Source organism: Cavia porcellus, unplaced genomic scaffold (assembly GCF_034190915.1).
Source record: "Cavia porcellus strain 051 isolate PalLab524CR breed Dunkin Hartley unplaced genomic scaffold, mCavPor4.1 scaffold_1, whole genome shotgun sequence".
NCBI lineage: Eukaryota > Metazoa > Chordata > Mammalia > Rodentia > Caviidae > Cavia > Cavia porcellus.
The window spans coordinates 45,711,765-45,739,705 of record NW_026947484.1 but is presented as its reverse complement, the minus strand read 5'-3'; the positions used below and the strand labels follow the sequence as shown (position 1 = coordinate 45,739,705).

Genomic DNA, 27,941 nt, shown 5'->3' with positions numbered 1-27,941 from the left:
AAGGAACCCCTCTTTACTGTTGATGGGAGTGTAGACTGGTACAACTGCTGTGAAAATCAGTGTGGAAATTTCTCAAAAAACTAAAATTGGAGATTTCATTTGACCCAGCTTTTCCCTTTCTGGGTATTTTCCCAGAAGAATCAAGATCATACCACAGCAATATATGTGCAGCTCAATTTGTAATAGTTAGATTTTGGAAAAACATTACCATCTTTCAACCACTGTGAAGAAATCCGCTCCTCTTTGTTCCAGACAGATGGTCTTTTTGTCCTCTGCCTGCCTGTATGCAGGCATTAAATGATATGCTTTGCTGCCTTCACAAAAGCCTGTTGAGTGATCCCTACCTCTGTCCTTCATTACAGGTTTATTTAGCTCGCACTTCTGGAGATTCCAAGACATGGCAGCTGCCTCAGCTCAGCTGTGGCAAGGGGGAAGATGATGGGAGAAGTATGTGTATGCGTCAGCACTAGCATTTCCAACCAGGAAGCTGAGAGAAGGAGAGGGCAAAGGAGGGGGCATCCCCAAATTCCTCCAAGGGCATGCCCCCAGTCTCCCCTTGGGTGTCGCCTCCTCACAGTAGTGTCTTGCACTGCTGACCTTTGGGGGACACCTATTGCAGAGGAAGTGTGTAAGAATGAAGCAAAGCTCAGCAAGTGGAGCTGAAACCCTGCACTTGACTCCTTTTGACCAGACTTGTGATACGACCTCTCTGATGTTTGTGGCATGATTCATCAGACATTAGAGTTTAGGAACCCAACTCAGTTGCAAATAGTAAGCAGTTATATGTTGAGAGCTGTGAAGACTTTCCACATCCTTGTCTTTCACAGGAATGAACTGAAATTTTTATCTAAAGGGCACTCCCGAATTTTAAGAGTAAAGCCCTGAAGATTTAATGAGCAACAGATTTTGGCATAATTACTAACTCTTACTTAGACAGATTAAGTTTATATTGTTATATGACTAAAAAGAGTGGGATAGTTCTCCTTTATTTATGTATATATTTATTTACCTATTTATTGAGGGGCTCCATGTATAAAAGTTATTTCATAGACAATTACTTCTTGGGTAATAATGTATCCTTTTAAATTTTACATGCTTCTTATAACAGGAAATCAAAAGCATAAAGAACTTTCCTCTTTTAAAGTAACAATTTGGCATGAAAGTTTACTTTTATGCTAATAGTTTCATAAAGTGTTGATATTTTATACTTTAATATTTTTTTCCACTCTGGGAGTCAAACTCAGGGGTGATTTACTACTGAGCTATATCCTTTGCCCTTTATCTTGTATTCTGAGACAGGGTCTCATTAAATTACCCAGGCAGGATTTAAATTTGTATTCCTCCTGCCTCAGTTTCCCTCAATGCTGGGATTGTAGGAATGTGTCACAACACTTGGCTCTTTCCTTATAGTTTTAAAATGAAACTAGATTTTTAAAAGAAAGAAAAATCACTTACATGCCTGTTAGAGTAACTTTTTATTTTTTCCATGTTTCCTTCTACCTGTATGGCCCAACTTTAGGACTAAAAAACCGCTGAAAAACCAAATGGTCCAGCCCTGTAATCCCAGCACTCACAGGCTGAGGCAGGAAGACCCCAAGTTTGAGTCCAGCCTGAGCAACAAAGCAACTTCGTGTGTCTCGAGATACAAAATAAAGAATGGCTGGGAATGTAGCTTGGCGTGAAAGCTCTGGGTTCAGTCTCCAGTAGGAAAGGAAAGGAAACAAAAAGAAATCAGATAGTCCAATTTCTTCATTTTTCACACAACAAAATTAAGACTCAGAGAGATACGAAGTTTTCCCAAAGTCACATTTTGTTTTCTCCTCTAAATATTCCTGCTAAATTAATAAAAAATTATTAATATGACAGAACCCCCTAATTATCAATTTTCCAGTTAAATAACTGCAAGGAGAAAATATGTCTATTAAACAATACAGTATTAGTGTTATCAGAGGCAACATCTGGAAAATTCTAGCTGCAAATTCTGTATACCGCAATAAAAATCTCCAGAAGTCTTGGAATGTTTAGAAAGCAGAGGTGAATTCAAAGCTTCTGGAGTTTAGGATTTGGATTGGGAGTTCCCATATTTGGTATGCTGTCTGCAGTGTTGATTCTGAAATACAGCCTCCTTGATTAAAAAGGCAAATTATAGGGCTCAGAGAGCACCTAATTGAGGCTTTCTCTCTGCTATAATTCAAAGAATTGAAATGACATTGAGAAGGGGAATGCTTTGCATGGAACACTGGATAGCTTTCAAAACGGCTGTGTTAGAAACAGTCTGGACGTACAGGAATGTAGGATTTCTTAATATGCTACAGCAGAATAAGGCCCCAAATGGGACTAGAAAAACAGTTGTGATACTAGTTTGCTGGGTTAGGGGGGTTATCTAAGGCGAAACATTTTATTTCTGTAGTTGTGTTGATAAAATGAGACTAGCCTAGGTGACCTCAGAGAGCTTATCCAGCTCCATGGCTTTGCTCCGGGAATGTGAATGTGGTCTGTATTCCAGGCCCTGGCAAAGCCCTGGACTGAAGAGCGGTGTGCACTGACCGGTCCTAGTGTCCCTTTGTCCCTTTGTCCTCTGAGACCAACCCTGGGCAGAAACCTGGCACCTTGCTGGTGCCCCTTTCTCATTTTCGCCACTGGCCTTTCTACTTTACCTGTAACAAAGCCGCACCATCTGTTTATGATCCATGGTTTTCTCTTCTCCACCAACTCTATGCTCACTCTGGTGCTTGTTCTTAGCTGAAGCACAGGAACCAATAGCTGCTTTTGTGATGGTGTCTCGGAGGCCGATCTGCACCTCCCGAGCTCCACTTGGTTTAACTCACACACTCCTGGGCGTGGCCCTTCAAGTCTCTCTCTCTCTCAGGCTGTACCGGCCTCAACAAATCCCGCAGCCTCTTTCAGGTGTGTCTCCGACACAACTTAGCGACTTCTCCCCTGCTTCTATGCAGGGCTCTGCAGCAATAGCTTCTGACGGCATCCAAAGCAATCCTGTTACAACATTAGGTCAAGGCACGTCATCCTTCTGCTCCCAGTGAAATTCTTAGGATGACCTGCAGAGTCCTAGGTGCCTTAGTCGCTGCCACTGCTCCTCCACCCTCCGACCTGCCAGAAAGGCAGCCGCTCCCGAGGACTTTGCAGCTGTGCTTCCTGCCTGGAATACTTTTCCTCCAGATAGCTGCAGCCAGTTTCCTGTTTGTCATTTAACAGCAATGTCACTCCTGAGCTTTCTCTGGTCATCCTATTGCCCTTTCTAAAATGAGAACCGCTTTCTTATTTTCACCTTGTACTTAGAACCAACATACCATGTTGTGCTTGTTTTTCCTTGTTTGTTCCCTGTGATAGTAGAGATTTTTGTTTTTTAAATTATGAAATCATAAAATTTCATAATAATGTACTAACAAGTTAGTACACTGCATATTGATATCTTTCAAATACTCATTACAAGTTAGACAAAAAGACTTTCTTACAATGAAGAAACAGATAATAGCACAAACCTTTCTTATTTTGTTTCTCATATAAGAGAAAGCATGTTTGAGCTTGTCTGATTACACTATAATCTCAAGTTGCATCCATTTACCTATAAATGCCTCAAATTTATCTTTATGGCAGTACTGTACTCCATTGTGTATAAATACATTTTCCTTATCCATTCATCCGTTACTGGACACAAATGCTATTTCCAAGATCTAGATATGAAAAATAGTTCTGCTATAAAAATGGCTATGCATATCTCTGTAATCTGATGATTTTAACTTTTTTAGGAAAATACCTAGAAAGGGGATACCTAGATTAAATTCAATTTCTATTTTTAGTTTAGGTTTTTTTTTTGTCTTTTTGAGACGGAGTCTCGCTATGCAGTTCAGGCTGGACTTGAGCTCACTTTGTAGCCCAGATTGGTCTCAAACTCGCAACGATCCTCCCACCTCAGCCTCCCAAGTGCTGGAATTACAGACTGAGCCACCACGCCCGGCTCTTATTTTTAGTTTTTTGAGGAATCTCTACACTGATTTCCATAGTGCTTCTACTAGTTTACATTCCCACCAACAATGCAGAAGATTCCTTTTCCCCACATCCTTGCCAGCATTTGTTAATACTACACTTTTTTGACAATAGCCTTTCTTTCTGTAGTAAGATGGTATCTCAGTGTAGTTTTAATTTTCATTTCTCTGCTGGCCAGTAATGATGAGCATTTTTTAATGTACTTATTGGCTATTTGTACTTCTAGGACTGTCTATTCACTTCATTTGCCCATTTTTTGATTGGGCCCTTTGCTGTCCTAGGTTCTTGAACTTGTCTAGAATAGAGTGTGCTCAACAGGTATTTAGTATCAAAAGAGTTGTAGGGATCTGTACAGAGAGAACGTAACATGCAAAGATGGAGATGCACAGTAGATAAAATGTTTGATCGTGGTGAAGATTTGACCATCTTTTTGGTCAAATCTTCTTGTGAAATTAAAAAAAACTTCCATGCATTTATCATGATATAAGTTTTAACTGTCTTATAAGTTGCTTTCGATTCCAGGGAAAGCATTTTCTACTATTAAAGTCTTCATTTGTTCACTAGATGAATCCCATCTTACTTTCCAAGTGTTATCCTAGACACTCTACTAAGTTATGGGGGAAAAAGTAGTCTGCCATAATAGAGGAAAAATTCCAGGTCCTGACTGTCCTTGCTACTGCAAAATTCTAAGGTTGTGTTATGTAACACCAAGGAGAAATATGAAGCATTAAATGCACTAATGGAAGTAGTGATGAAATAAATGAATTATAATACGCTACATCAAATTTATTTTAAATAAGAGATCACAGAAACTCCATTTAGTTTTTTCCCCCTCTTCTTTTTCCTTCATCAGAAAGATACTCCCTGTAGTCGGGTGTGGACGCGCATGCCTGTGATTCCAGCACTAGGGAGGCTGAGGCAGGAGGCTCACCTGGAGTTTGAGACCAGCCTGGGGTACATAGTGAGTTCAAGGCCAGCAGTACATAGTGAGTTCAAGAACTAGCAGAATCCTGTTTCAAAATTTAAAACAGAAGAAAAAGATGCTCTTCTTGGTACATGGGAGAGGATTCACTGATACGTATTGAAGATGCACTGAAGGGAACGGTATTTTCACAGCAGAGCTTTCTAGATTCCATGCCGGGTCGCTGTCCTCGAGCTCCACCGATTTTATCTGCATTCTGTCAGACACCCGGACCTGAGCTCGCCCAGGGGAATGCGAGGACGAGCCGCGACTGCGGAGCCCGGCGCCCCCCACTGAGGTCCCGGGCTCCCCGACGTGGACGTGGACGTGGACGTGGACGTGGACGTGGACGTGGACTGCCCCGGCTCCCGGACGGCTGGCTCCGACCTCCGCTCTGGCGGCCCAGCCAGGCTGGGCTCACCGCGGTCGGCGACGGCGGCCGCTAGGGTGGGGGGGAGGGGCGCGGCCGCGCTGCGTCGGGCTCCCACAATGCCCCGCGGCGCGGGGAAAGTTTACGGGACGTAGGCGGCGGCGGTGGCGGCGGCCGCGCGAGCGGTAGCGGTTCCAAGGCGGCGCGCGGCGGACCATGGCCCTGGCCCGGCATCCCCGGCCTCCCCTCACGGCGTCGCCTGGCAGCGTCGCGGGGCGGGCCGACTTCCGGGAAGGAACCGACATGCGACAGAGCGGCGGCCGGCGCGCTTAGCGCCGCGAACATGCGGCAGTCCCTGCGGGCAACCCCGGGCTGCGGAGCGGCGGGTGGCGGGCGGCGGGCAGGACGGGCTGCCGGGGCGGCTCCGAGGCCTCGTCGAGGATGCTGTCCCGAAAGAAAACCAAAAACGAAGTGTCCAAGCCGGCCGAGGTGCAGGGGAAGTACGTGAAGAAGGAGACGTCGCCCCTGCTGCGGAGTGAGTGTCGCCGGGGCGCGCCCCCACCTCGGCTGCGGGCACCGGCTGGCGCCCGCCGCCGCTCCTGCCCCTCCGAGCGCCGGGAGATTGTTGCTGCTGCTGTTAGTTTCTCTTGGGTGCGAAGTGGTATTTGTTCATTGAAAGTCAGTGTAGAGTAGGAAAAGGATTATAACCCCGCCCTGAGTAATTCCCTAAGTCTGAAACTTCCCTGCTGACCCCCTCCTCCCAGGTCTGGGCGTCCGTGTTTGGCAGTCCTGGGGCAGTTGCTGTCCTCCGGTGCTGTGGGAGTGAAAAGTGACTCGCTCGGGATACTTTCCTCGCTGCAATACGTTTGCAAACATTGCGGTTGTCACTCGCGGTGCCCTGCGTGATACAAACTCCAGGGACAGAATTCCAGAGCCCCACTGCAGGACGCAGACTTGAGAAAGCAAGAAGCAGACCGTTGCCTAGCCCTTACCCAAAACGTCATCGCTGTTACATCTAAGAGCAGAGAAGGCGAAAATATTTGTATTGGCTATTTTCGTGAGATTGCAAAAAGCCAGAGTACTCAAAACTATTCCTGTGCTATCAGGGAAGTTTCCTCCCCCGCCCCTCAGTAGTAGGGTATGTTCCCTCTATCCCTCTCAGCTTAAAATATTTGATTTCCAAGCTGAATTTCCGGACTTTTTGATTCGAATGCGGTCTAGACAATTTGTGAGGCAATGTGCTAATCTTGAGGTGCTCCTACTACTGCCTCCAGGGCCCTTTGTGTAGGTTTCCTGCTTGGAAGCTAGTGTTGGTGACTTAAGCTTTGCTTCATATTGTAACTGGAAAAGCTGTTAATAGAGGTTCCTAGTATTTGCCCAGGAACACTCAGAAAGTGGTGGAGAGCATGGTTTTCCTTTATAATACCATCAGCTTTTCAGGCTCATTGTGGTAGTTCCAGTACTTTCAACAAAATAGATCAGATCAGTACATCAGTAACTTGAAACTTGATTTTAAAACTTGTTTTTTTAACAGCTTGGTTTTCAGTTGTATGTTCCCTTTATGTTTTTAAATGAAAACTTACACGCTGCAAATACTTCGTTAAACATGACCATACTTGAAATCTTACATAGATCACATCTGTAAGCCAGTAACTTAAAGCAATACTTCATTTTTGTTATTGTTGAGTTTTATTCTGATATTTAGCTTCTGAAGCTTATTTAAGTGCCCTTAATATTGTCTGCTTACTGAACTAATAAAATGGACACTATATGTAGATTTTTTTCATGTTACAAAGGCATTTGTTTTCTCATCAAGAATGTCTTAGCTATTTTCACATTCATCGTTCAGTAGTACTATATCTTGAAGGCCATTGTTCTACCATTATCTTCTGTTTTGAATTAAAGGAGCCATAATTTTAGGCTTGGCATGTTTGATCTGATTTAACATTTATGTGTCTCTTTGAAATTAGATCTTTTAATTTTCTTACCTCAGTTTTTTGCTTTGCAGTCTTTGGTTACTAAGTGCTAGGTAATTCATAGGAAGAGTTACCAATTTTAGAGTCTTTAAGGAAGTGTGTGTGTGTTTGGGAGTAGATGTATATTAAGTTTTTTCCTTTAAGGATATTTGACAGTTTCTAAAATGAAGCAAAAACAAAACAAACTAGCTGTAAATTATGCTGGTAATTATTTGTAATGACTTATAATTTTCTATTTTACACATTAATTCAGGAATATTTCATTGATACATACCTCATAGTTAAGCTATTTAATCATACTATCTAGGGTACTACATAGAAAACATTTGATTCTGGCAGAGTTTGCACATAGCACATCCATGAAAATTATTTTCCTGTTTGAGTGGGAAAATAATCTTCCTCAGTTTAAAATATCATCATAAATCAAAATTTAAATTTTGTTAAGTGAATTAGTGTTTTGATTTTGGGGTGGTAGGTACAAATGAAAATCCTTAGAAAGTATTTATTATTTATCAAAGTGGTAATTTTATTCCCTGTTTTATTAATAGATCTCATGCCTTCATTTATCCGGCACGGCCCAACAATTCCAAGACGAACTGATATCTGTCTTCCAGATTCAAGCTCTGCTGCTTTTTCAGCTTCTGGGGATGGAGTAGTTTCAAGAAACCAGAGTTTCCTTAGAGCTCCAGTTCAAAGAACATCGCATGAAATAATGAGAAGAGAAAGCAACAGATTGTCTGCACCTTCTTACCTGGCCAGGAGTCTAGCAGATGTCCCTCGGGAGTATGGCTCCTCTCAGTCATTTTTGACAGAAGTTAATTTTGCTGTTGAAAATGGAGACTCTGGTTCCCGATATTACTATTCAGATAATTTTTTTGATGGCCAGAGGAGGCGGGCATTTGGGGACCGTGTACATGAAGACTACAGATACTATGACTACAACCATGATCTCTTCCAAAGAGTGCCGTCGAATCAGGGGAGGCATACTTCAGGTATGGTAATATTATAGGAGGTACATTAACATTGCAGTTAAGACCATGTTCTTTTCTGGATTTTCTTGAGACAGCAAAAAATACTCTTAATTTTTTTCACATTGTCCATTGTACCAGTCTGGCTTAAGCCTACTTGCAAGTAGTTGTTAACCTACACTGAATGACAGAATTCTTGAGTCCGTTTATTTTATCAGCGTGGTACGTAAGATTGTCTACATGGGCCTTGAAAACATGGAGAATGTAATGTCTTTGGTTAGATTAAATTCAGAGTTAGCTTTGGTGAAATGAGAGGGTTAAGTCTTTAGAGAGATACTGGACATAATCGGAGAAAGGAGAGGAAAAATTGTCTATGCTGGATGATACCATGGCAGCTATATTACTTAGTAAAATCTTGTACTTTTTTTCTGAACATAATTTTTTATAGCTCAGTAATTTCTCAGTTTGGTCAAAAAGACTTATAATCACGTGCTGAACATTTCTTTTGGTGCTTCTTTTTGTAACAGGCAAAAAATTTTAATCAAGTAATTAAGGAAAAAAATCTGCTTATCTTTTACCTTGAGCCCATAAGGAAGAGAAGAAAGTTGGAGAAATGTTTTGTTTTTCCTAAAATGCTGGGTTATACTAGATAAATTAACACAACTCGAAAATTAAACTTCATCGTCTGATTTTATTTCTTTCCTTTGTAGTAAGTTGTAGGATTTAAGTTTGGCAGGATAAAGATTTACATTTTAGCCCACGTAGCTTCAAATAAGATGACTTAGCAGTTTGGAGCATGAGTGTTGACTGTAGGAAGAATTGTATTCATTTTGTTTTCATCCTTTATAGGTCTAGCAATTTCCTTGACCCTCTTGGAATATTGTATTTGTGGACACTCATAAAACAGAGAATTGTTACACTTTGTGGTGTCAGCTGTGAGTGTGACAAGGCGTCAAAATAGAGGTCAGTGTGGGCTAGAATGACTTGTGAAGGAGGTGAGACTTGAACTGGCTTCTTGTAGCAGAGCAGAAGAAAATATTTTAAATGAGAAATTGAGAGTAGCTCAGGGAAAACAGGATAGACCAGCCAGGTTTAAATTTAAGGAAATGGGCAGTACTGCCTCTTTTTAAGAAATAAGATATAAGATGAAATGCGCATTTGTTTTCCAACTACAATCAGAAGCCACTGTACATTTCATGAAGAGAAATGATTTTATGAAAATCGTGTGTAGAGATTAGTGTATAGCATTGTTTGGGATAGATCCCTAGAGAAAAGATGATTGATTACAGGGACCAGTGATACTAGAGAGGAAGAAGAGAGATCTAAGTTGTCTTTTTCAAGGAAAAATGAAGATAGTAAGTTTGCAGAAAAGAAAATCACTAAATTTTGAAAATTGAGGAACAGTGTGAATGTTAGGTAAAGTAAGTACAACTTGTTTTATGATGCTGTAATCTCATCGGGATACTGAAAAGGAAAGATTCCCTGGGCAAGTAGAAGTGAACACGGGTGAGTACCTTTTTGGTTTTAAAGAACTTCTAGATTAACACAGTTGCATACTGAGTAATGTAGGTTTTTTTTAAAAAATATTGTGAAGTTCTTGTCAGAGATATTCTTTACCCAATTCAAAAGTGAATATAAAAAGAAAAGTTCATTTTCTTTTAGAGTAACAGCTGTATTATAGAAAATTTTAAAATGCAAAATATAAAGTAGCCATCTACTAGCAATTCTTTGTTAGATTATTTTGTCTTTTTTTCATACTAAATTCTCTTATTTTATGATTATGTCCTATACAACTTTCATGTTCTCTTGGCTTTTACTTGACTAGATTTCTTGATGTTACACACTTTTTATGAGTAGTAACTCCATAGTTTTCTTCTTTGGTGCGTGGTCAGTGGTTAGTATTTTAGATTACAGGTATTTTTTTTTTGTCTTTTTCATTTTTACCGGTACCAGGGATCGAACTCATGACCGCCTGCTTACAAGGCAAGTGCTTATGCCACTGAGCTAAATCCCCAGCCCCAGTGGTTAGTATTTTAAACAAGTTAATGAGGACCTGCTTTTGATGTTTGGAAAGGGAATAAGTGGGACACATCCAAATGAATGGGACTTGGTTAGCGCTGATAAGGGTGGAGAGAGAAGGGGAAAGGAGAGTCTCATGTGACTAGCATAGCCCTAGCTACATGGAGATGCCCCAAAAGTAAATTGCTAAGAGAATGGATGCATCCAGAGGTTCGAAATCTGGAGACTGAAGCAGTTTTTGCTAGTGAAAGGAGATCAGGAATAATAGCAGTGTTTGTCGCCATATGGATCATTTATTGTTCTTTGTGTTCACCTTTCCCATCTCTGTATTGTACACATCACTCATAGTTCATACAGGTTGAGCATATTAAAAAATGTGCAATTTGAAATGCTCCAAAAATGAAACTTTCTGAACCCTGACATGATGCCATGAATGTGAAATTCCACATTTGACCTCCTGTGACAGATCACAGTCTGAAGAGTGTTACACAAAAATTACTGCCTTTCAGACTGTATAAGGTCCACATGAAACACGTATGATTTTCAACTTGGGTCCCTTCCCACAGATACCTCATGTATTAGCAAATATTCTAAAATCCAGAAAGACTCAAATACAAAACACTCTGGTCTCAAGCATGTGGATTAAGGGGTACTCAGTCTGTGAAGCCTTTTGTGTGAGCTCTCATTATATCTGGAGAACTTGTAATACTAAGTTACTGTCTTATTTTCAAATTTGTATTTGCAAAGTATCATTGAAGAAATACTGTAAACCAAATTTCCACTGACTTAGGAGCAATCTTGACATAGTTTTTATAAGTTTATAGACAGACTTAAATCAGCTTTCCAGGCACAGCTTAGAAATAAAGTACAGGTTGAGTATTTTTTCAAGTTAAAAGCATTTTTAAAAATGTGATTTGACTTCATGGGGTCGCGAAACAGTAGCTTTTAGCTACACAGTAGGTGTCTGTGTTCTTTATCTTACTCCAAGCTCTTTCACCTCAGATTACACCAGGTTTACAGAAGGTTACAGATATTTGAAAATTTTTTGTAATAAAATGTCTCTGTCTCTAATTTTTTTTTAAGGAAAAGACATTATTTATTACAGCAATGAATGAGAAACTGCTTGAGACTTCATTTATTATTATTGTGTCAGGGCAATATAGATTTGATGGCTTACCTTCTAGAAGAAAATAGTGCTTCTTTGAAGGAATTTCTTGAACTTGCAAGAAAAGATTAACAATCAGTTTAGTAACCAAACAGAAAAACCTTGTAACTGTCTTTACCAGGGAAAGATGTGAGTATGAGACTAGCAGAGTTTCCTGAATTCAGAAAAGATTTGAAACTTACATTTTCAAGATATACAGAAATTTAAATGAATGGAAAGGAGAAAGTAAGTTGTGAGAGGGTAGGGATGAGCTATATAGACAGGTCTATATTCACAAGTACTATATTAAATTTTTGTTATTAATGTAAGTATAAAAATATAACAAATTTGTTATGATTAATGACAGTAATAATTCCTGCCAATTACTTCTTTCTTAGATTTTCAGGAAACACCTTTTCTCAAAGGGTTAAATTTATCTTACTTAGCAAAAGCACAAAAACAAATTGTAGTGTAGTAGCTTTTTGTGTATTGTCATAAAGGATCTTGGGCCAAGGGAGTTCTGTATTTAGCTGTGAAACTTGACCTTAACATTCTTGGCCATCATGCCAGGCAGTCCCTGTGTGTGCCAAAGGAAGGAATCTTGCTGTTAACAGGAAGTCTTAAGCAGATTGAATTTCTTTGTTTTGCACATAATGTAGTTCTATGAAACTTTTAAGTAGCAATTTAAAAATATTTTAAATGTTCTAAAGATCACTGAAGAAATCAGCTTACAAAAATCTGAAACTGAAGTCAGGCTTTGTTAAAAAATACTTGATTTATATTTATTCCTGTAAAATACTGAGTTAATCAGAACCATTTTTTGAGGAAAAGTTGATCTTTAGATTATCCTCTTTGCAGAGGAAGAGAAAAAGTTGGCTTTGTTTAATACTTGGAACTTTTTCTCAACATCCTAATTATAGCGTTAGTATTTATCACTGTGAATCTTTTGAAACTTAAGTTTCAGATTATTTTTTTCTTTTGGTACTGGGGATCAAAACCAGGACCCTGTGCATGCCATGCTTACTAGATAAGACTCTTGCCATGAGCTACATCGCTGGCAAACCCCCTCACCCTTTTAAAATTTTTGTTGTGAAACAGGCTCACTGAGTTATCCAGGCTGGTTTTGACCTTGTGATCTTTCTGCCTCAGCCTCCTTAAGTAGCTGAAATTATAGGTGTGAATCACTATACCTGATCTGGGTTCATTTTAATCTCTGTAGATCAAGTTTGGAAACCAGGAATCTTGAGTTTTATTTATAAATATAGATTTCTTATGTATTTTACAGGTTAAGTTCTTTAAAGGCATGTCTAGTGAAAGCTTGTTGGAGATGAAAGATTTCTGTTTCCAGACTTCTACTTACCTTTGGAAAGTCCTATAATCAGCTTGTGAATGTTTTACTTTGTATTAGTGGAACATGTTTGTGCTGTTAATTCCTGAAAACAAGCAATTTTAAGATTATTTATGAAAGCCATTTATTCTTTTCTGTTAACTAATTAAAATTATGGAAAACTTTTTTTCCTTGTGGTTCAGAAATAGTCTCATTTTCCTATAGTACTAATTTAGTTCAGCATTGATAGTTGCCTTTTCTTTTGTTAGTAGCAGTTACATTTTTCTCCTTTTGTGATCTCTAAAAGTGATTGTGGGTTTAAATGTCATCCTGGTTCATCCATCATAATCCCAGCACTTAAGGAGGCTGAGGCAGGAGAAGTACAAATTTAAGGCTTTCTCAAGCAACTTAGTGAGACTCTGTCTGAAAAAATAAAAAGCACAGGGGATGTAACCCAGTGGGAAGCCTTGGGTTCAGTCCCCAGTCCAGGGGCCAAGGGAGAAATGGACAGCAGCCTTTTTACCTGTTGGTTTTGGCAGCCAATAAGGATCATTAAGTAAGTACAGATTTTGGTAGGAATTGCAAATGGTGATTTTTGAATTCTCTTATTTCTGCTGTGTAACAGTTAGAATTCTGTAATAAGAACTTTCCTTTATAAGTTACTTGGTTGCTATTCATATGGGAAAGATGAGATAAATAAATGCTAGAACTTTCCTTACTTTACTGTTGTTCTGTAACATGAAGTAAAATTCTGATTACTTCTAATAACTAATGAGTTATTAGAAGATAACTAATGAGTTTTTATTTTTAGACTCAAGGATTTTTTTCTTAACTTCAGGTTTCATTTGACTAGTATTTTCTGTTCCAGAAGTTGTACATTTCATTTCATTGTCACATCTCCTTAATCTTCTTTGGTGTGTTGCCAGTTTTTCAGTTTTGTTTTTTCTCCTTCTGTGTGAGTAGTGCATTTCAGGTATTTTGTAGACTGTCCTTCAGTTTGGATTTTTGTCTGTTTTTCTAGTGGTTAGGCTGGGCTTCTTAAGGTTTCTGGAAAGAGTATACGTGTGTATGTATTATGTCTGAGGAGGTACATGACAGTCACCTGACATGACTGGTGATGTGAACCATCATCGCGTAGGTTCACCAGGCTTCTCCCTTGTGAAGTTACTGTTTTCCCCTTTCATACTCTTGAGAAGAGGGAGTCACTAGCTGGCTCCATGAACTGAATAAAACAGCTGTAGCTTATTTTTTAAGGTATTTCCCAGCAAAAAAGTACACGTTGTTGTGTTTTAAATTCACTTTGAATTAATTTTTCTCAAGCATGGTTAAGGCGCTTGTTTTATGCTTAGATTTGTTTGGTTTTGTACCTTAGGAATTGCTTCTTCTCCATATTGATTTAGTTTTGTTTTACAGTTACATAGGACATTTAAAAGTTTCCAAAATCAAAACCAAAATCAAAATCAAAAAACTTCAAAAATTTCTTCTGTCACTGTCTCCTTCTGTCCTTTGCCTTTCTCCCCATGTAGGTAACCATTCTCATAAACTTGTGTTGTATCTTTGCATTACTTTTTATGAAAATAAAACGGCATATATATAGACATACATATGTATAAAACAAGGCTATATATGCGTTTTTGTACATATATATATATATATATATATATATATATATATGTTGCTGCTTATTTTTCTCACTGCATGTATGTTACCTGTTGCTGTATAAAACATTACTCCCAAACTCTGTGGCATAAACAGCAAACATGGGCCAGGGTGTCAGAGCAGCTTCACTGGGTGCCTCTGACTCTGGGTCTCTCATGAATTTGTAGTTCACATGTTGGGGCAGTTACTTGAAGACTTCTCCAGTGCTGGAGGATCTCCTAAGATGCTCACGTGGCTCTTAACCAGAAGCTTCAGCTGGGATTGGAAGCCTCATTTCCTCACTAGCTGAGCTTCTCAAGATTGGGGCAGCTGGCTTCTCCTAAAGCAGCAGTCCAAGAGCCATCAGGTGAGCTTAATCAGCACCGAAAGCTGCACAGTCTTATGTGTCCCAGGAAAGGGCAGAGATGCCTTTCCTGCCCTCATCTGGGAAGTGTGTGTAATCCCATGGAGATGTTATTGGAATTTTATGACTTAATTCCAGTCACCACTTCTGGTGCCACCTAAGGCAAGAATAAAGACGCTAACACATATATATTGTTATGGGTAGCCAAGGGGTGCTTAGTCCAGCCAAGATAGTAGGCCACAGCCCAGGGCCCAACCTGGGTTTTATTAATTCTCCATGAGGGTAGTGGCTCCAGTGAAAGATGCTGGAGAGATATGTGACTGCCCTGAGCTGGAATAGACAGGAGACCTGAGATCACCTCTGCAATACTCAGAAGCTAGGAAATGCAGAGAGTAATCTGCATAAACAGGACTGAGGTAGTGTAATATTTTGGGGTCAGTGTTTCAGCTCTGAAGTGAAAACTTTTTTACGCTGGAAAGTCATATCCTCTTTCTTGAAGATTGGTCCCAGCCAACTGTGTGGAGCAAGGCTTGCCACCCTGCCTGGTTCAACCATATTTTAGGGGAGTCATGGAGGTGTGGAGAGGTGGTAGACACCAACTGTTGCTTTACTTCAAAGATTATACATCAGCTCCTTAGCTAGCCCAATTCACATTGGTTACAGCTAATTGAAGGCCCAGCCAGCTCTGTACATAACAGTACATGGAAATGGGGCCAAATTTATCCAAAATGAAGATAGTTCCTCTTCTTTCAAAGAGAGTCCTCTGGATGGTTCCCCACATGTCCCAGTGTCAGAAGTCACATATAGTCCTTTCTGCCATAAACTACTATGCACACGGACAAGGAGAAAATATAGGAGGGCAGGGATTACTGGAGCCCAGGGCCACTTTATAGGCTGGCTGCCCTGTGCACAAAGTACCGATTATCAGACTGACTGGGAGATGCCTTTTGCCTCTCCCGACCCCTAATATATCCTGGGTATTTATTCTAGATCAGGGAACAGAATTCACCTTCATTCTTCTCTGTACCTGTGTAGCACTGTACTCTGGTCTGGTCTAGGCACGGTAGCATAATCTTCCCCTGTTAGGTCTGTGTTGCTGAGACCAAATATCTGATACATACAACTTTAAAAAGTTTTTCTTAGCTCACAGTTTCCAAGGTTTTCCATTTTTGGTCAGCAGATTTTAAGGCAGAGACAACCACTCTCCTCATGTAGCCAAAGGCCGAGACCAAGAGGTACACTGTCCAAAGGTTCGTGCCCAATGGCCACCTGCCTCCTCCAGCAGGGCCTGCCTCCCAGCAACCCACGCAGCCGTCAGCTCCAGTGCAGTGATCCCCTGACGAAATGAGTGCCATCACCATCCAGTGACTTGAAATTCCACCTCCGAACACAAGAGACTTTGGGGGGACACTTTTGGTCCAAACCCTAACATACCCCAATATCCTGACAGTGGACACTGGTTTTTTCTAGCCTTTCATCTTCACCATGGATGATGCTGTGGTGAGTGCCTTATGCATTTGCCATTGCCTTTTCAAGGGAATGCACACTTCCTAGAATCACCACCCAGTAACCTCCAAGGTGTTAACTTAGCCCCCTTCTTTGGAATGTGAGTTTGAACTGAAGCTTTTTCCTTAAATTTAAGTTTCTTGTGAGTTGCTTTTTGTCACTAGCTTTTATATATACAAAGCATTACAGAGCATACAAAGCATTACAAAGCTTGACAGACATACTGCTATTCTAATCCAGACAGGAGATAGTGGTTTGTTTTTTTTTTAAAACCTGTTTAGGAATTGTCAGTATAATTTCAAAGCATACAAAAAAATGTTTCTTTTGTTATTCCTTTTTGCCTTAGTTTCTGGTCAAGTATAATTTTAAAAACTCTTCAGTCAGCTGCAAGCTTCTGACAGAGGAGTTGTTCCCTAGAGTGTTCATCTTTCCCAGTCTCTGATTTGGAACCCGCTGTGTTTGAACATCCCTAGGCATGGTGGCACCTCCACAGGTGCCGCCTAGTGGCTGATGTATTTCTTCCCTTGAGTGTAAGAAACATCTCAGTTTCAGAACTGGCAAAACACAGGAGGGAGAGAAGCAAAGTCAGTCCAAGAATGAAGGAAAATATTGACTGCAGTGTTTTGGTGCAATTGCTTCTGTGGACCGTCAGGTTATTCATTTTAAATCAGTTAACTCCACACTCCCAGGTTCCCCACATCCTTTACAATACATTCTTTTGCAAGTTCTGTACTATGTTTCAAGTATTTTATATTGGGTGAAGTTTTCTTTAATGAAATTACAAACATGAATCATCTGTCTAATAAATTCAGACTTCATAAAAACCTGTAAATAGAGGCTCTTTACATGATTAGTGTACATATACTAACAGACTATATAAATGTTTTAAAATAAATACAGTGTTATTTAGGCTTGCAAATTGCCTTCTTCTCTTAACATATCCTATTTCTTTACACAAAATTTTCTCTTTAAAAGTCATTTTTAAAAGGACCATGTGAGAATCCATTTTTTTGGATCTCTCAGACAAATTTTTAAAAATCAATTTTAAAAATCAATTTTCTGATGATGGATCCTTAGATGGTTTCTGGCTTGTGTTAGGTAGATGGGTTTGATTTGTGGTATCTGTAACAGGTGGTATCTTTGTGTGAGTCTCTTCTGAGTTTCCTGTTCACTAATGTAGGCATCCTTTCTCCACTAATGACCACAATCTATTTACTCAACACTTACTGTGTACTGTATTCATAGCTACTGCTTAGACCCTTGAGAGTTACCTGAGAATAAAACAATGATTCCTATCTTGTCGGTCTTCCTTATGGAAGATGGTCTTCCTTATTATAAAAAAGATGATAAAAATTTTAAGTATAAAGGATAAATGATACAAAAAAATGAAACCAGTACATGGACCTGGGGAGATTGCCATAGGTGTTGAGACTTGAGTTTTGTTGAGTCAGTTAAGCAAAGACTCAAAGAGGATTCCAGTGAGCCAGGCAGCTGTCTGAAAGGAGAGAATTGTAGGGTGAGTAAACAGCCATTACCTGCAGCCTTGAGAAGGAAGTGGGTGTGCCGGTTTGAGTAAACAGGAGGGAGAGAAATAACAGCTTAGGTCAGAAGGTAGGGAGGTCTGGGCTGATGACAAGAAAGCCTCACTTAGAAAGTTACCTCATGCGAGCTGTACCTTTTATCAAGTAATGGCATAGGAGAGGTAATTTATACAAAATAACAAAAACTTACTGAGAACATCTGTTACTAATCTACAGATTTACGGCATAATTAAATGCCTGTAATAACAATAGAGGTAATTTATACAAAACAACAAAAACTGAGAACAGCTGTGTTGCTAATTGCAGATTTATGGGTTAATTAAATGCTTCTTTCAAGCACTGAGTCTTGGGGAATTGATTATACTAATGCTATTCTTATGTGAGAATAAAATTATAGTTACTATTTTTGTGTATGGTCCTCAGTATTGCACTCAGGGCTTTTGTAGCGATACAGAACTGCTAAGCTGTTTTCTAAGAATGAGCTACATTCCTAGATCTTCAAAAAAATTGTTTTTGAGTCAGGGTCTCAGTCACTAAATTGCCCAGTCTGGATATGAACTTATGATCCCAGGGTGCTGGGCTTACAGTTATGTGCCACTAGGACTGGCTCACAGTTATTACTTTTAAAATAAATTACAGTAACTTTCAGAAAAACATAACATAGTTCTGAGTGTTACCGAGATCTGTGTAGATTCATGTAATGCCAGCAGTCAGTATGAGCATTCCCATCCCTCTCCGAGTTTGTGCATGCTGCCCCCCTGGTATTCACTCTGGCCTCACCTCCAGTTCCAGGCCTTTGTAAGGATTTCATATAAAGGGAATTTTATAATCTGTAGCCATTTGAGTCTGACTGCTTTCCTGATGTCTTTCAGATTCATGCATACCACTGCATATAAAAACCATTCCTTTTTATTTCTCAGTAAGTTCCACTATATATATATGTACTATAGTTTATCCATTCGCTTTAAGGATGTGTATAGATAGGTTATTGTACTCTCATGCAGTCATGAATATAACTACAGTAAGCATGCATGTACAGCTTCTGCATGAAGATAAATTATTTCTCTATGATAAATAGTTAAGGGTTGTTGGTATGCATGAGAAGCTTTGACTTTAGGAGTTTAATGATACAGAGCTGCTAGGCTGTTTTCTAGCGTGATTGCAGGACTTTTCATTCCCACAGTGATAGAAAAGATTGCAGCTGCTCTGCATCCGAACTTGCATCATTAGGTTTCGTTGGACAGGCCGTGGGTGTGTGTTGTTATCTCACTGTGGATTTAATTTGCATTCTGTGATGGCTGAAATCACATTGGACACTTCTTATTTTGCTCATTTACCATCTAAACATTGGTGCAGTGTGTTTTAAAATTTTTTGCTCATTTTTTTAAAATTAGGTTTTATTCGTGTGGAGTTTTGAGTTTTTTCTGAAGTCCTTTGCCTAATGTATGATTTACAAACTTATCTCTGAGTGTTTGGCTTGCTTTTGTTTTTTTTTTTTTAACAGTGTTGATTGTTCTTACCAAAACATTTTTAATTTGATTGATTGATATTTCTAGGCTTGAACCCAGGGCCTTCACACTGAGCTACACCCCTAGTTGTCTTTTTATTTTGTATTTTGACCCTGCCTTGCTAAATCACTAAGTAGCCCAAACTGAGCTCAAACTTGGGATCCTTCTGCCTCAGTCTTCCTAAGTGCTAGGATTATGGCATTACCCTGCTTGGCCCATTTTAATCTTGAGGAAGCCCAAATTGTATTTTTCTCTATGTACTTATCTTGTGTTATCATGGCTAAGAACTCATTGCCTAACCTAAGGCGTAAAGATCTGTTTTATCTTCTAAATGTGATATATTTTGAATTTGTGTGTAAGATGGGAGGTGTGGGTTGTGATTTAGGGTTTTTTTCCCTTTTGTTTTGCATGTGGATGTTCAGTTGTTCTCACATCATTTGTTGAAAGCACTGTCCTTTCTTCACTAAAATGCCTTTTCATCTTTGTCAAAAATCAGTTGATCTGGTCTGTGTGGGTGTTTCTCTAGAGCCCTTTGTTTTGTTGCATTGATCTGTTTCTCTATTCTTCTGTCAGTATCACACTGTCTTAATTATACCTTTTTAGGAGACCTTAAAACCAAATTTACTCTTTTTAAAAATTATTTTGGCTGCTTATTCTTTTGTGTCTTGTTATACATTTGAAAAGTCTCCTTGTCTGTTATCTACCTGTATTGACAAAAACTGCTGTATATTGGTTGGAATTACCTTTAACATAAAGGTCAGTTGAGAATAGACGTCTTTACTGTGCTGAGTCTCGCAGTCCATTAACATGGTAACTCTCCTCTCATTTCTTTAGCAGTCTTGTAATTTTCAGCATATAGATCTTTCAGTTAAATTTATGCGTAAATATTTGATTTGTAGCATCCTTATAAATGGGACTGTTTTAGTGGCTTCTGTTTCTAGTTATTGATTGTTAGTACTATTTGATTATTCTATGCTGAATTTATAACCTGCTACTTTGATAAGCTTACTTACCAACTCTAGGGCACAGCCAGATTATTTTTAGGAAATTATAAAGTGGGAATGGTTTTTATAAGTTCATTTTAGCTTTTTTTTTTTTTTAGGTAAAATGTCAAAATTAAGTCTTGAATGAGGTGAGATTTCCTGTTCCTCCCTTTCCCTTTAGCAGCTTATATAAGTAGCTTCACTAGCAGTTAAATATTTCTATGGCTTGGTGATGGAAGCCTCAAACAAACAAACAGAAAAAACCACACTAATTTCAAAGTTTAGTTTCTCCTTCTTTGTAATTAAATAATGCAGCTAATTTTGTGAAAAAGTTTTATAATGATACATTTCTAGCAGAAGAGGTAACTGGTCTATTTCTTCACTCGTTTGCTTTGTCCTGCCAGGTATTGGGAGAGTTCCCGCTACATCTTTAGGCAATTTAACCAACCATGGCTCTGAAGACTTGCCCCTTCCTCCAGGCTGGTCTGTGGACTGGACCATGAGAGGGAGAAAATACTACATAGATCATAACACAAACACCACACATTGGAGCCATCCTCTTGAGCGGGAAGGGCTGCCTCCTGGATGGGAACGAGTTGAATCTTCAGAATTTGGAACCTATTATGTAGATCACACAAATAAAAAGGCTCAGTACAGGCATCCCTGTGCTCCTAGGTAAAGTATTAACTTTATTTTCCATTTTCTGTTTTGAAATTGTCTTGTATTGGATTTGGATTCATTTTCATCAGAGCGAAAGAGATTCTGAAGCTTTTAAATCATTAAAGTTTGAACTTAATGACATTTTTCTCTGGACTTATTTTTAGTAGTCAGTGACTAATAAATTTTAAAAATATTTATTAAGTACTTTTTAGATTTACAAACAGGACCAGTGTTCTTGTTATCAGACTCCACTTTAATATGCCAGTTTTTGTTGTGGATACCCACAAGTTAAAACTAGTAAGTAAAACATCTGTCTCTTCACATTTAAATTGCTGTATGGTGCAAACCTACCTCCTTGGGCTGGGGATTTAGCTCTGGCATAATTGCTTGCCTGGCAAGCATGAGGTCCTGAGTTCAATCCCACATACAAAAACAAAACAAAACAAAATAAACAAACAAACAAAACTGTTATCAAACCTGTCTCCTAATAAATCAGAAGACACTTTTGAATTAGAAAATCTTGCTGTTTTTATTCAAGACTATTCATTTGATACTGTGTTTCTTACTCTTCCCAGGTAAGAAAGGGAAACTTAGGACCCAACAGAACATCCCAGATGTAATAAATGTAGCCAGTGGTTCTTTGGATAATTTTTATGGATACTGGACTTACCAGCAGACCTGGCTGATTGCTAGAATGTAACCCTGTGCTATCTAATACCATAGCCAGTTGTCACTAAAGCTGGATTCCAAAGTACATATAAAGTGGGTATTAGCTTATTAATGAATTGGCAAGTACTTCGTATTAGCCATATTTGAGCTTCAAGAACTGTTAGATTTAAAACTGAGTAAAAATGTCTTTAGTATGTTGATAGATGTTATCTCACTTCATCTGGCTTTTAAAATAGATTTTTGGTTATAGCAGATATTTTTAATTTTTTAGAACCATTAAAATCATTGTGGGGTGAGCCTGGGTCTCATTAGTAGAGTCCTTGCATAGCAAGTGCAAGGCTCTAGATTCAGTACCCTGCACTGCAGGGCAAAAACAGAAAAAAACCCAAACAAGAAAAGCTCATTACAAAAATGTTTTAGTATTATTATCTGAAAGAATAAGCTTTAGCTCTGTGTTGCTTTAATTATTTTATATATTTATTGAATCAGCTTTGAAAATGTTTCTCCAGTGATTTCATTTAATAACACTCAGTCAGTGGTTATTGAATGTCCTTCTTTACCAGGAACCAGACCTGTGGCTATGCTTTGCTGTCACCAGGTGGCAGAAATCTTTTGTGTTCCAAATAATGAGATTAAGAGTTTACTTTCTTGTTCTTTATTATTAGCCTCACAATATAGAGTTTTTAAGCTTAAAAGCATTTTCACAATTAGTTGATTTGCTGCTCTCAGAAACTCTATAGAAGTTAAACAGAAAAGAATAAAACTTCTTCAGTTCACATGAGTAGTATTTCTAGCTCTTTGAGTCTGTGTATGTTTTTCCGGCCTTATGCAGAATTTACGGCTTACATTGCCTCATTTAATCCTGATAACCTGTGGTATGAATTCATTGTTTTTTAACAAATAATTAGAGGCTTACAAAAATGAAGCCATTATGGGGTTGGGGATTTAGCTCAGTGGCACAAGCGCCTGCCTTGCAAGCAGGCAGTCGTGAGTTCGATCCCCGGTACCGATAAAAAAGGAAAAAGACCCAAAAAAAAAAAAAAAAAAAAAAAAAGCCATTTTGGCTACATTCATATAAATTGTAGTGGTCAATCTGAAGTTAAAACATAGGCATATTTGCCTTCAAAGCCTTACTTCTTCCCTACCCAACAACTGCAGTTATCAATGAGTACTTCCTTTTGAGCCTATTTAGGAAAGGAAAATCGACATTTTTCCCATCTTTACATGATCTATAATAAACACAATGTAATCTAACACTTGTTTTAATCCCAGTTTAGAAAGCAGTGATCTGACATGTACATAACACACATGTTTATGTTTGGAGGCAGATGCCTTCCAGTTTTGTTTTCCAGTCTGAAATAGATCATTTTGGCCTTTCAGAATTCAGTTCTTACCCTTCAGGTGGTTCACTGTTTTCCTTAGGGCTTTGCCCTGAAATACCTTTCTCCCTACTTAGATGTTCCCTGTCTCCTCCCAGGACAGCCAGACTGTTAGAACAAATTAAAGCTTGGTCTTTTTTTTTATCACTTTGACTTAAAATAAGTTCAATTCTTTCCTTTTTTTTTTTTTTTGCCTTTTTCCTTTTTATCAGTACCAGGGATCGAACTCATGACTGCCTGCTTGCAAGGCAGGCGCTTATGCCACTGAGCTAAATCCCCAGCCCCAAGTTCAACTCTTTAATTCCCATTTGTTCTCTTAAGCTGGTACAGTACCCTGTATCCTCTGCTGTGCTGCGTATCTTAATGATTCTTTTCAGTCTTTCAAAAAAAAAAAAAAACTTTTTTTGCTTAATTATTAACTTTTCCAGTATAAATTTATAGCAAATAGTTATGCAACAATTTGTGATTCTAGACTTAAGCCTTTGTGGAAAGGGTACAACTTTTATATAACCTCCATCCAAACTATCCTTACATGAGTATCTTTAAAATATGTACAAGTTTAGCTGAGGTTTGTTTCTCACTAGCAACATACCAAGTCAAAGAGAAGGTGGCTTTTACTTCCCTCTAGTCTGATAAAGAAAGCAAGTTTTACCAGGGATTTAGCTCAGTGCACAAGCATCTGCCTGGCAAGTGTGAGGTCCTGAGTTTAATCCCCAGTATCAAAACGAAACAGTTATTGTCATAGAAAGCTATCTTTTAGGGGTGGAAAGTAGTCAGTTCAGGAAAGGTGCATATGGAAGGATGCTTAGGAATTGTTTTTATAATTTCTTGCTTAGATTTAGGGTTTTTAACCTAAAGAATTGCTACCTCTTTCTTCTTAGTGTACCTCGGTATGATCAACCTCCTCCTGTCACATACCAGCCACAGCAAACTGAAAGGAATCAGTCCCTTCTGGTACCTGCGAATCCTTACCATACTGCAGAAATTCCTGACTGGCTTCAAGTGTATGCTCGAGCCCCTGTGAAGTAAGTGAAACTACAGGACAGGTATTTTTTAGGGATCTCTGAGTTGCTTAACCCAAACAACAGTAGTACTAATAATATTGGGCTTCTAAGTAACACTGTATTGAATAAGAGATATTAGAGCTTGCAAAGTTTGAGGACCATTGATTAGAAACACTATGCTTTAAGCATTCGTCCTTCAGTTCTTTGGGTGCGTATCTCTGCTTTTAGCCATACAGTAAGTAGCCTGCATTCTTAGAAGAGATTAACTTATAAAGTGATATATTGCTTGTGATAAAAAGGATCTAGGTAAGTGCTAGGTATGTGGGTGAAAGAAAGCAGGATACTCCCAAGAGTGAACTTCTTGTTAGGAATTATGAATTTATACCAAGTAAAATATTATGCTACAGGAAAGCCAGAAGTTCTAGAAAATACCTAACATGTAACTCTTTCTTCATGGAGGCTAAGTACTTTTCTAATTTCTGTTCAGGAATAATTCTAATTTACCAACCCAGCACGGTAGCGCCTGCCTGTAATCTCAGCACTGAGGCTGAGGCAGGAAGATTACTTGAATTTGAGGTCAGACTGTGCTACCTAGTGATTTCAAGGCCAGCCTGAACTGCAAGCAAAACCCTGTCTCAAAAAAACCAAAGTAATAAGAGTAATAAATAAAGATAAGCAAGCAGTTATAGTTCTCCATAAGAGAATTATAAAGCTTTGTACAGAGAAATCAATTCCTTTTAGTAAATTTGCAGCTTTTAAGCAACTGATTAAGAGTCCAATGGAATTGTTTACCTTGTGGTTTTTGCATATTGTGTTCATGACTTCCTAATCTAGTTGGACAGGAAATTATTCAGAGTCCAAGGATGTGGCACATGCTTACTGCTCAATTCTGGTTTTTTTTGTTCATTTTATAAGCAGTTTTTTTCTTTTTTTACACTAGATGATCCCTTTGAAATAAAATGGTAAGTGGTTTAGCCAGAAACCATTGGGTAGGACATCATAAATTATTTTTAAAAACAAATTTATTAGTATTTGCAAAGCTAGTATGTAAGCTCTGCAGTGATTTGAGCAATTATATCAATATTCTATCAGTATACAACTTACTGTATTTCGAGTTATCTTGTCTTCATGAAAATTAACATTCATTTTCTAACAGTTTCTTGCTCCATAATTCTCTTCCTTTCCAAATTTTTAGTTGGTAAACACTTGCAGGAGATAAGTAGCTTCTCTAGGTTTCAGTTTTTTTATCTTTAAAATGAGAAAATTGAATTGGAGTGCCATCTCCTGTCCTTTTTCAAGGAATAAATTACCGTAGTAGTTGGATACATAGTTCAGATCTCAACATGTGATCTCTGTACCACTGAAGGAGGACTACAGGGCTTTCCAGGATTATGTAATTATTTGTATGAGTCCTTTGCCACATTTTGGAGTCTTCTACAGTCTACTTTGTGAAGTTTATTTCCTACAATTTTTCTTATACAAGGTTACTGATCCTCTGGAGTAATTAGCCTATGACCAGTGATTCTTCATTCTTCCCCTCCTCTTTGGCTGTTTGCTACCAGTGACACAAATGACTGCCCGTGTTTGTGTATCATCATTTACAAGCACAATGTGGTTTCTTCACAGAAATCATAGAACCACTATAGTAGTTGGTGTTCATGGTTGTTATTAGTAGTAGACAAGAAATGGACACTTAAAAGAAGTGAGCATTCTTGAAGTAATACAATATTTTCCTTAAAAGTCATGTATGTAGTCAGGCATGCTAGTATGCATCTGTACTCTACAGGCTGAACAGGAGGATGGGCCTAGGAGTTCGCTGAGCAGGACCTCAGCTCAAAAACAAACAGAAAATCAAGTTAATAACTTAATTATCTTAAGCTTATGATTTGTTTAGTTATAATAAAGTTAGTATTTGTAAAAATACCCTAGTTTATTGCTGTAAATACATGCTTATATATGTAATGTGAACATTGTTTTAAAACAGATACGACCACATTCTGAAGTGGGAACTCTTTCAGCTGGCTGACTTGGACACATACCAGGGAATGCTGAAGTTACTTTTCATGAAAGAACTGGAACAGATTGTTAAAATGTATGAAGCCTACAGACAAGCTCTTCTCACTGAGTTGGAAAATCGCAAGCAGAGACAGCAGTGGTATGCCCAGCAACATGGCAAGAATTTTTAAGTTAACTTTTTAAAAGAAATTTTAAGTTTTATAAGAGCTTTAAAATACTTTCACAAGCTTAAAAAATGCAGACAAGTACCTTGGTTAACAAAGGCAGCTTACTTTTTGGAAATTATAAAATTTTAATTTTACATGTATTTTGTCATTAGAAGTTTTCTTTTATTACAAAATAAAAATGAGTATGTTATTCTAAGAGCCAACATGGTATGTACATCCAAATGCTGCGTATTAGGAAACTGCTTTGAATATTCTTGATGGAGAAAAACGCAGCAAGAAAATGTCAAAACCATACATCAACTAGAAAATGCTCACTTGGTAATTTCTTACAGCTGCAACACGTTTCTTTTTTAAAAAATTATGCTGTTTTTAATGTTTACTGGTTAATGTGGAACCTTACCTGGAATGGGATGGTATGCATATTATCATGGCATAGTTCAGAATACAAAATAGGATTTGGAACCTTTATTCTGATGTTTCTGTATGTAATCTATGTCACGTCCCTTTTTCCCTGCCAAGTGTAAGGGGCCCTTTTGAAGGATGCTGAGATAATCTTTGAGGAGCCAATTTCAGCATCAGGCCTTGTCCTGGGTGGGCAAGGGGTGCACAGCTCTCAGTCGCGGCTTGGCTTCCAGCAGCATTGCACACCGTCACCTCCCAGACTGGGCTAAACGTGACAATCAAGGCGTCCGTGAGCAATCTTGGCCATTAAATCAGTTTTATATGACTTTTTTTATCTGGTAAGTGTTTTTGCAGCAAAATGATATCCAATTTTTTTCCCTTTTGGTTTATATTAAAATGTTCATAATTAATACAGAATATTTGATTACAGACAAATATGGTATTTCTAGCCTGTAAATCTCTAAAATTCTGTGAATTTCATAGCTTTTCAGTTACATTTACCTGAGTTGTAAATATATGTAAATATGTTTCTGGTTTTGTTAGTCTTTCAAAATACAAAGCACTCCCAGTTAAGACGTAAGTGGGTTTGAATTATGCATAAAATGTTGTGTTTGATTTTATATGACAACTTTATTAAATATATTTTTGTGGAAACTAAATGTGTGCTATTTGAGTCCATATTTTTACATCTAGCATGCTTGATTTTTCTGTTCAGGCTACAGGCCCAAGAAGCACTATAGTGATGGGGTGTGGAAAAATTAAGGAATAGCTTAGTGGAGTTCTTGCCAGTTAGCCATTTTTAAGCAGAAATGTCCATTTTGCATCTCCCAGATCAGAAGCATTACTTTTATCATTGCCAACTCTACCTCCGCTGTTTTCCTGTAAGAGCCCTGCTTAATGAAACTCCACTAAAACTTTTAGTTGTTAAAAATACATTACGGGGCTGGGGATTTAGCTCAGCGGCACAAGTGCCTGCCTGGCAAGCATGAGATTGAGAGTTTGATCCCTGGTACCAAAAACAAAAATTATAGAACTACTCATGGTTTTATGAAAAGTGGAAGGTACCTAAAGAGATTAGCATGTTTCTTTAAATGAAATTCTAACACTGTCAACAGACAATAGTGAATCTTCAGTAAAAAAGCAGATAACTTCCATCATTTTATGTCTGCACCTTACAGACATTTCCAAATTCATTAAGCATATGTTTTAATGTTAGGTTTTAATGTTAGGAACCAGAGTAAACTTTAACTAGTTCACATGTTAAAAGAATAAACCTATTTTTGTAGGGTCACTTTTTTGAATGTCATTCTAAATACTTTAATTCTATAACCTAA

The 27,941-nt window shown here is 38.4% G+C and overlaps 1 protein-coding gene across 2 annotated transcripts; it reads left to right on the top strand.

Annotated features, from left to right (window-relative positions):
* The first annotated feature begins 5,529 nt into the window (after nt 1-5,529).
* Nucleotides 5,530-27,266, top strand: Sav1 (salvador family WW domain containing protein 1). Of its 2 annotated transcripts, XM_003471814.5 has the most exons (5): nt 5,573-5,871; nt 7,861-8,304; nt 20,715-20,985; nt 23,900-24,043; nt 26,007-27,266. In XM_003471814.5, exons 1-5 carry the CDS (start codon nt 5,778-5,780, stop codon nt 26,206-26,208), a joined length of 1,155 nt encoding a protein of 384 aa, XP_003471862.1. In that variant the 5' UTR covers nt 5,573-5,777; the 3' UTR covers nt 26,209-27,266. The 2 variants fall into 2 exon arrangements, with proteins under 2 accessions (XP_063103518.1, XP_003471862.1); XM_063247448.1 differs by lacking the exons at nt 20,715-20,985; nt 26,007-27,266 and having other exon boundaries at nt 5,530-5,871; nt 23,900-24,042.
* Nucleotides 27,267-27,941: the final 675 nt, after the last annotated feature.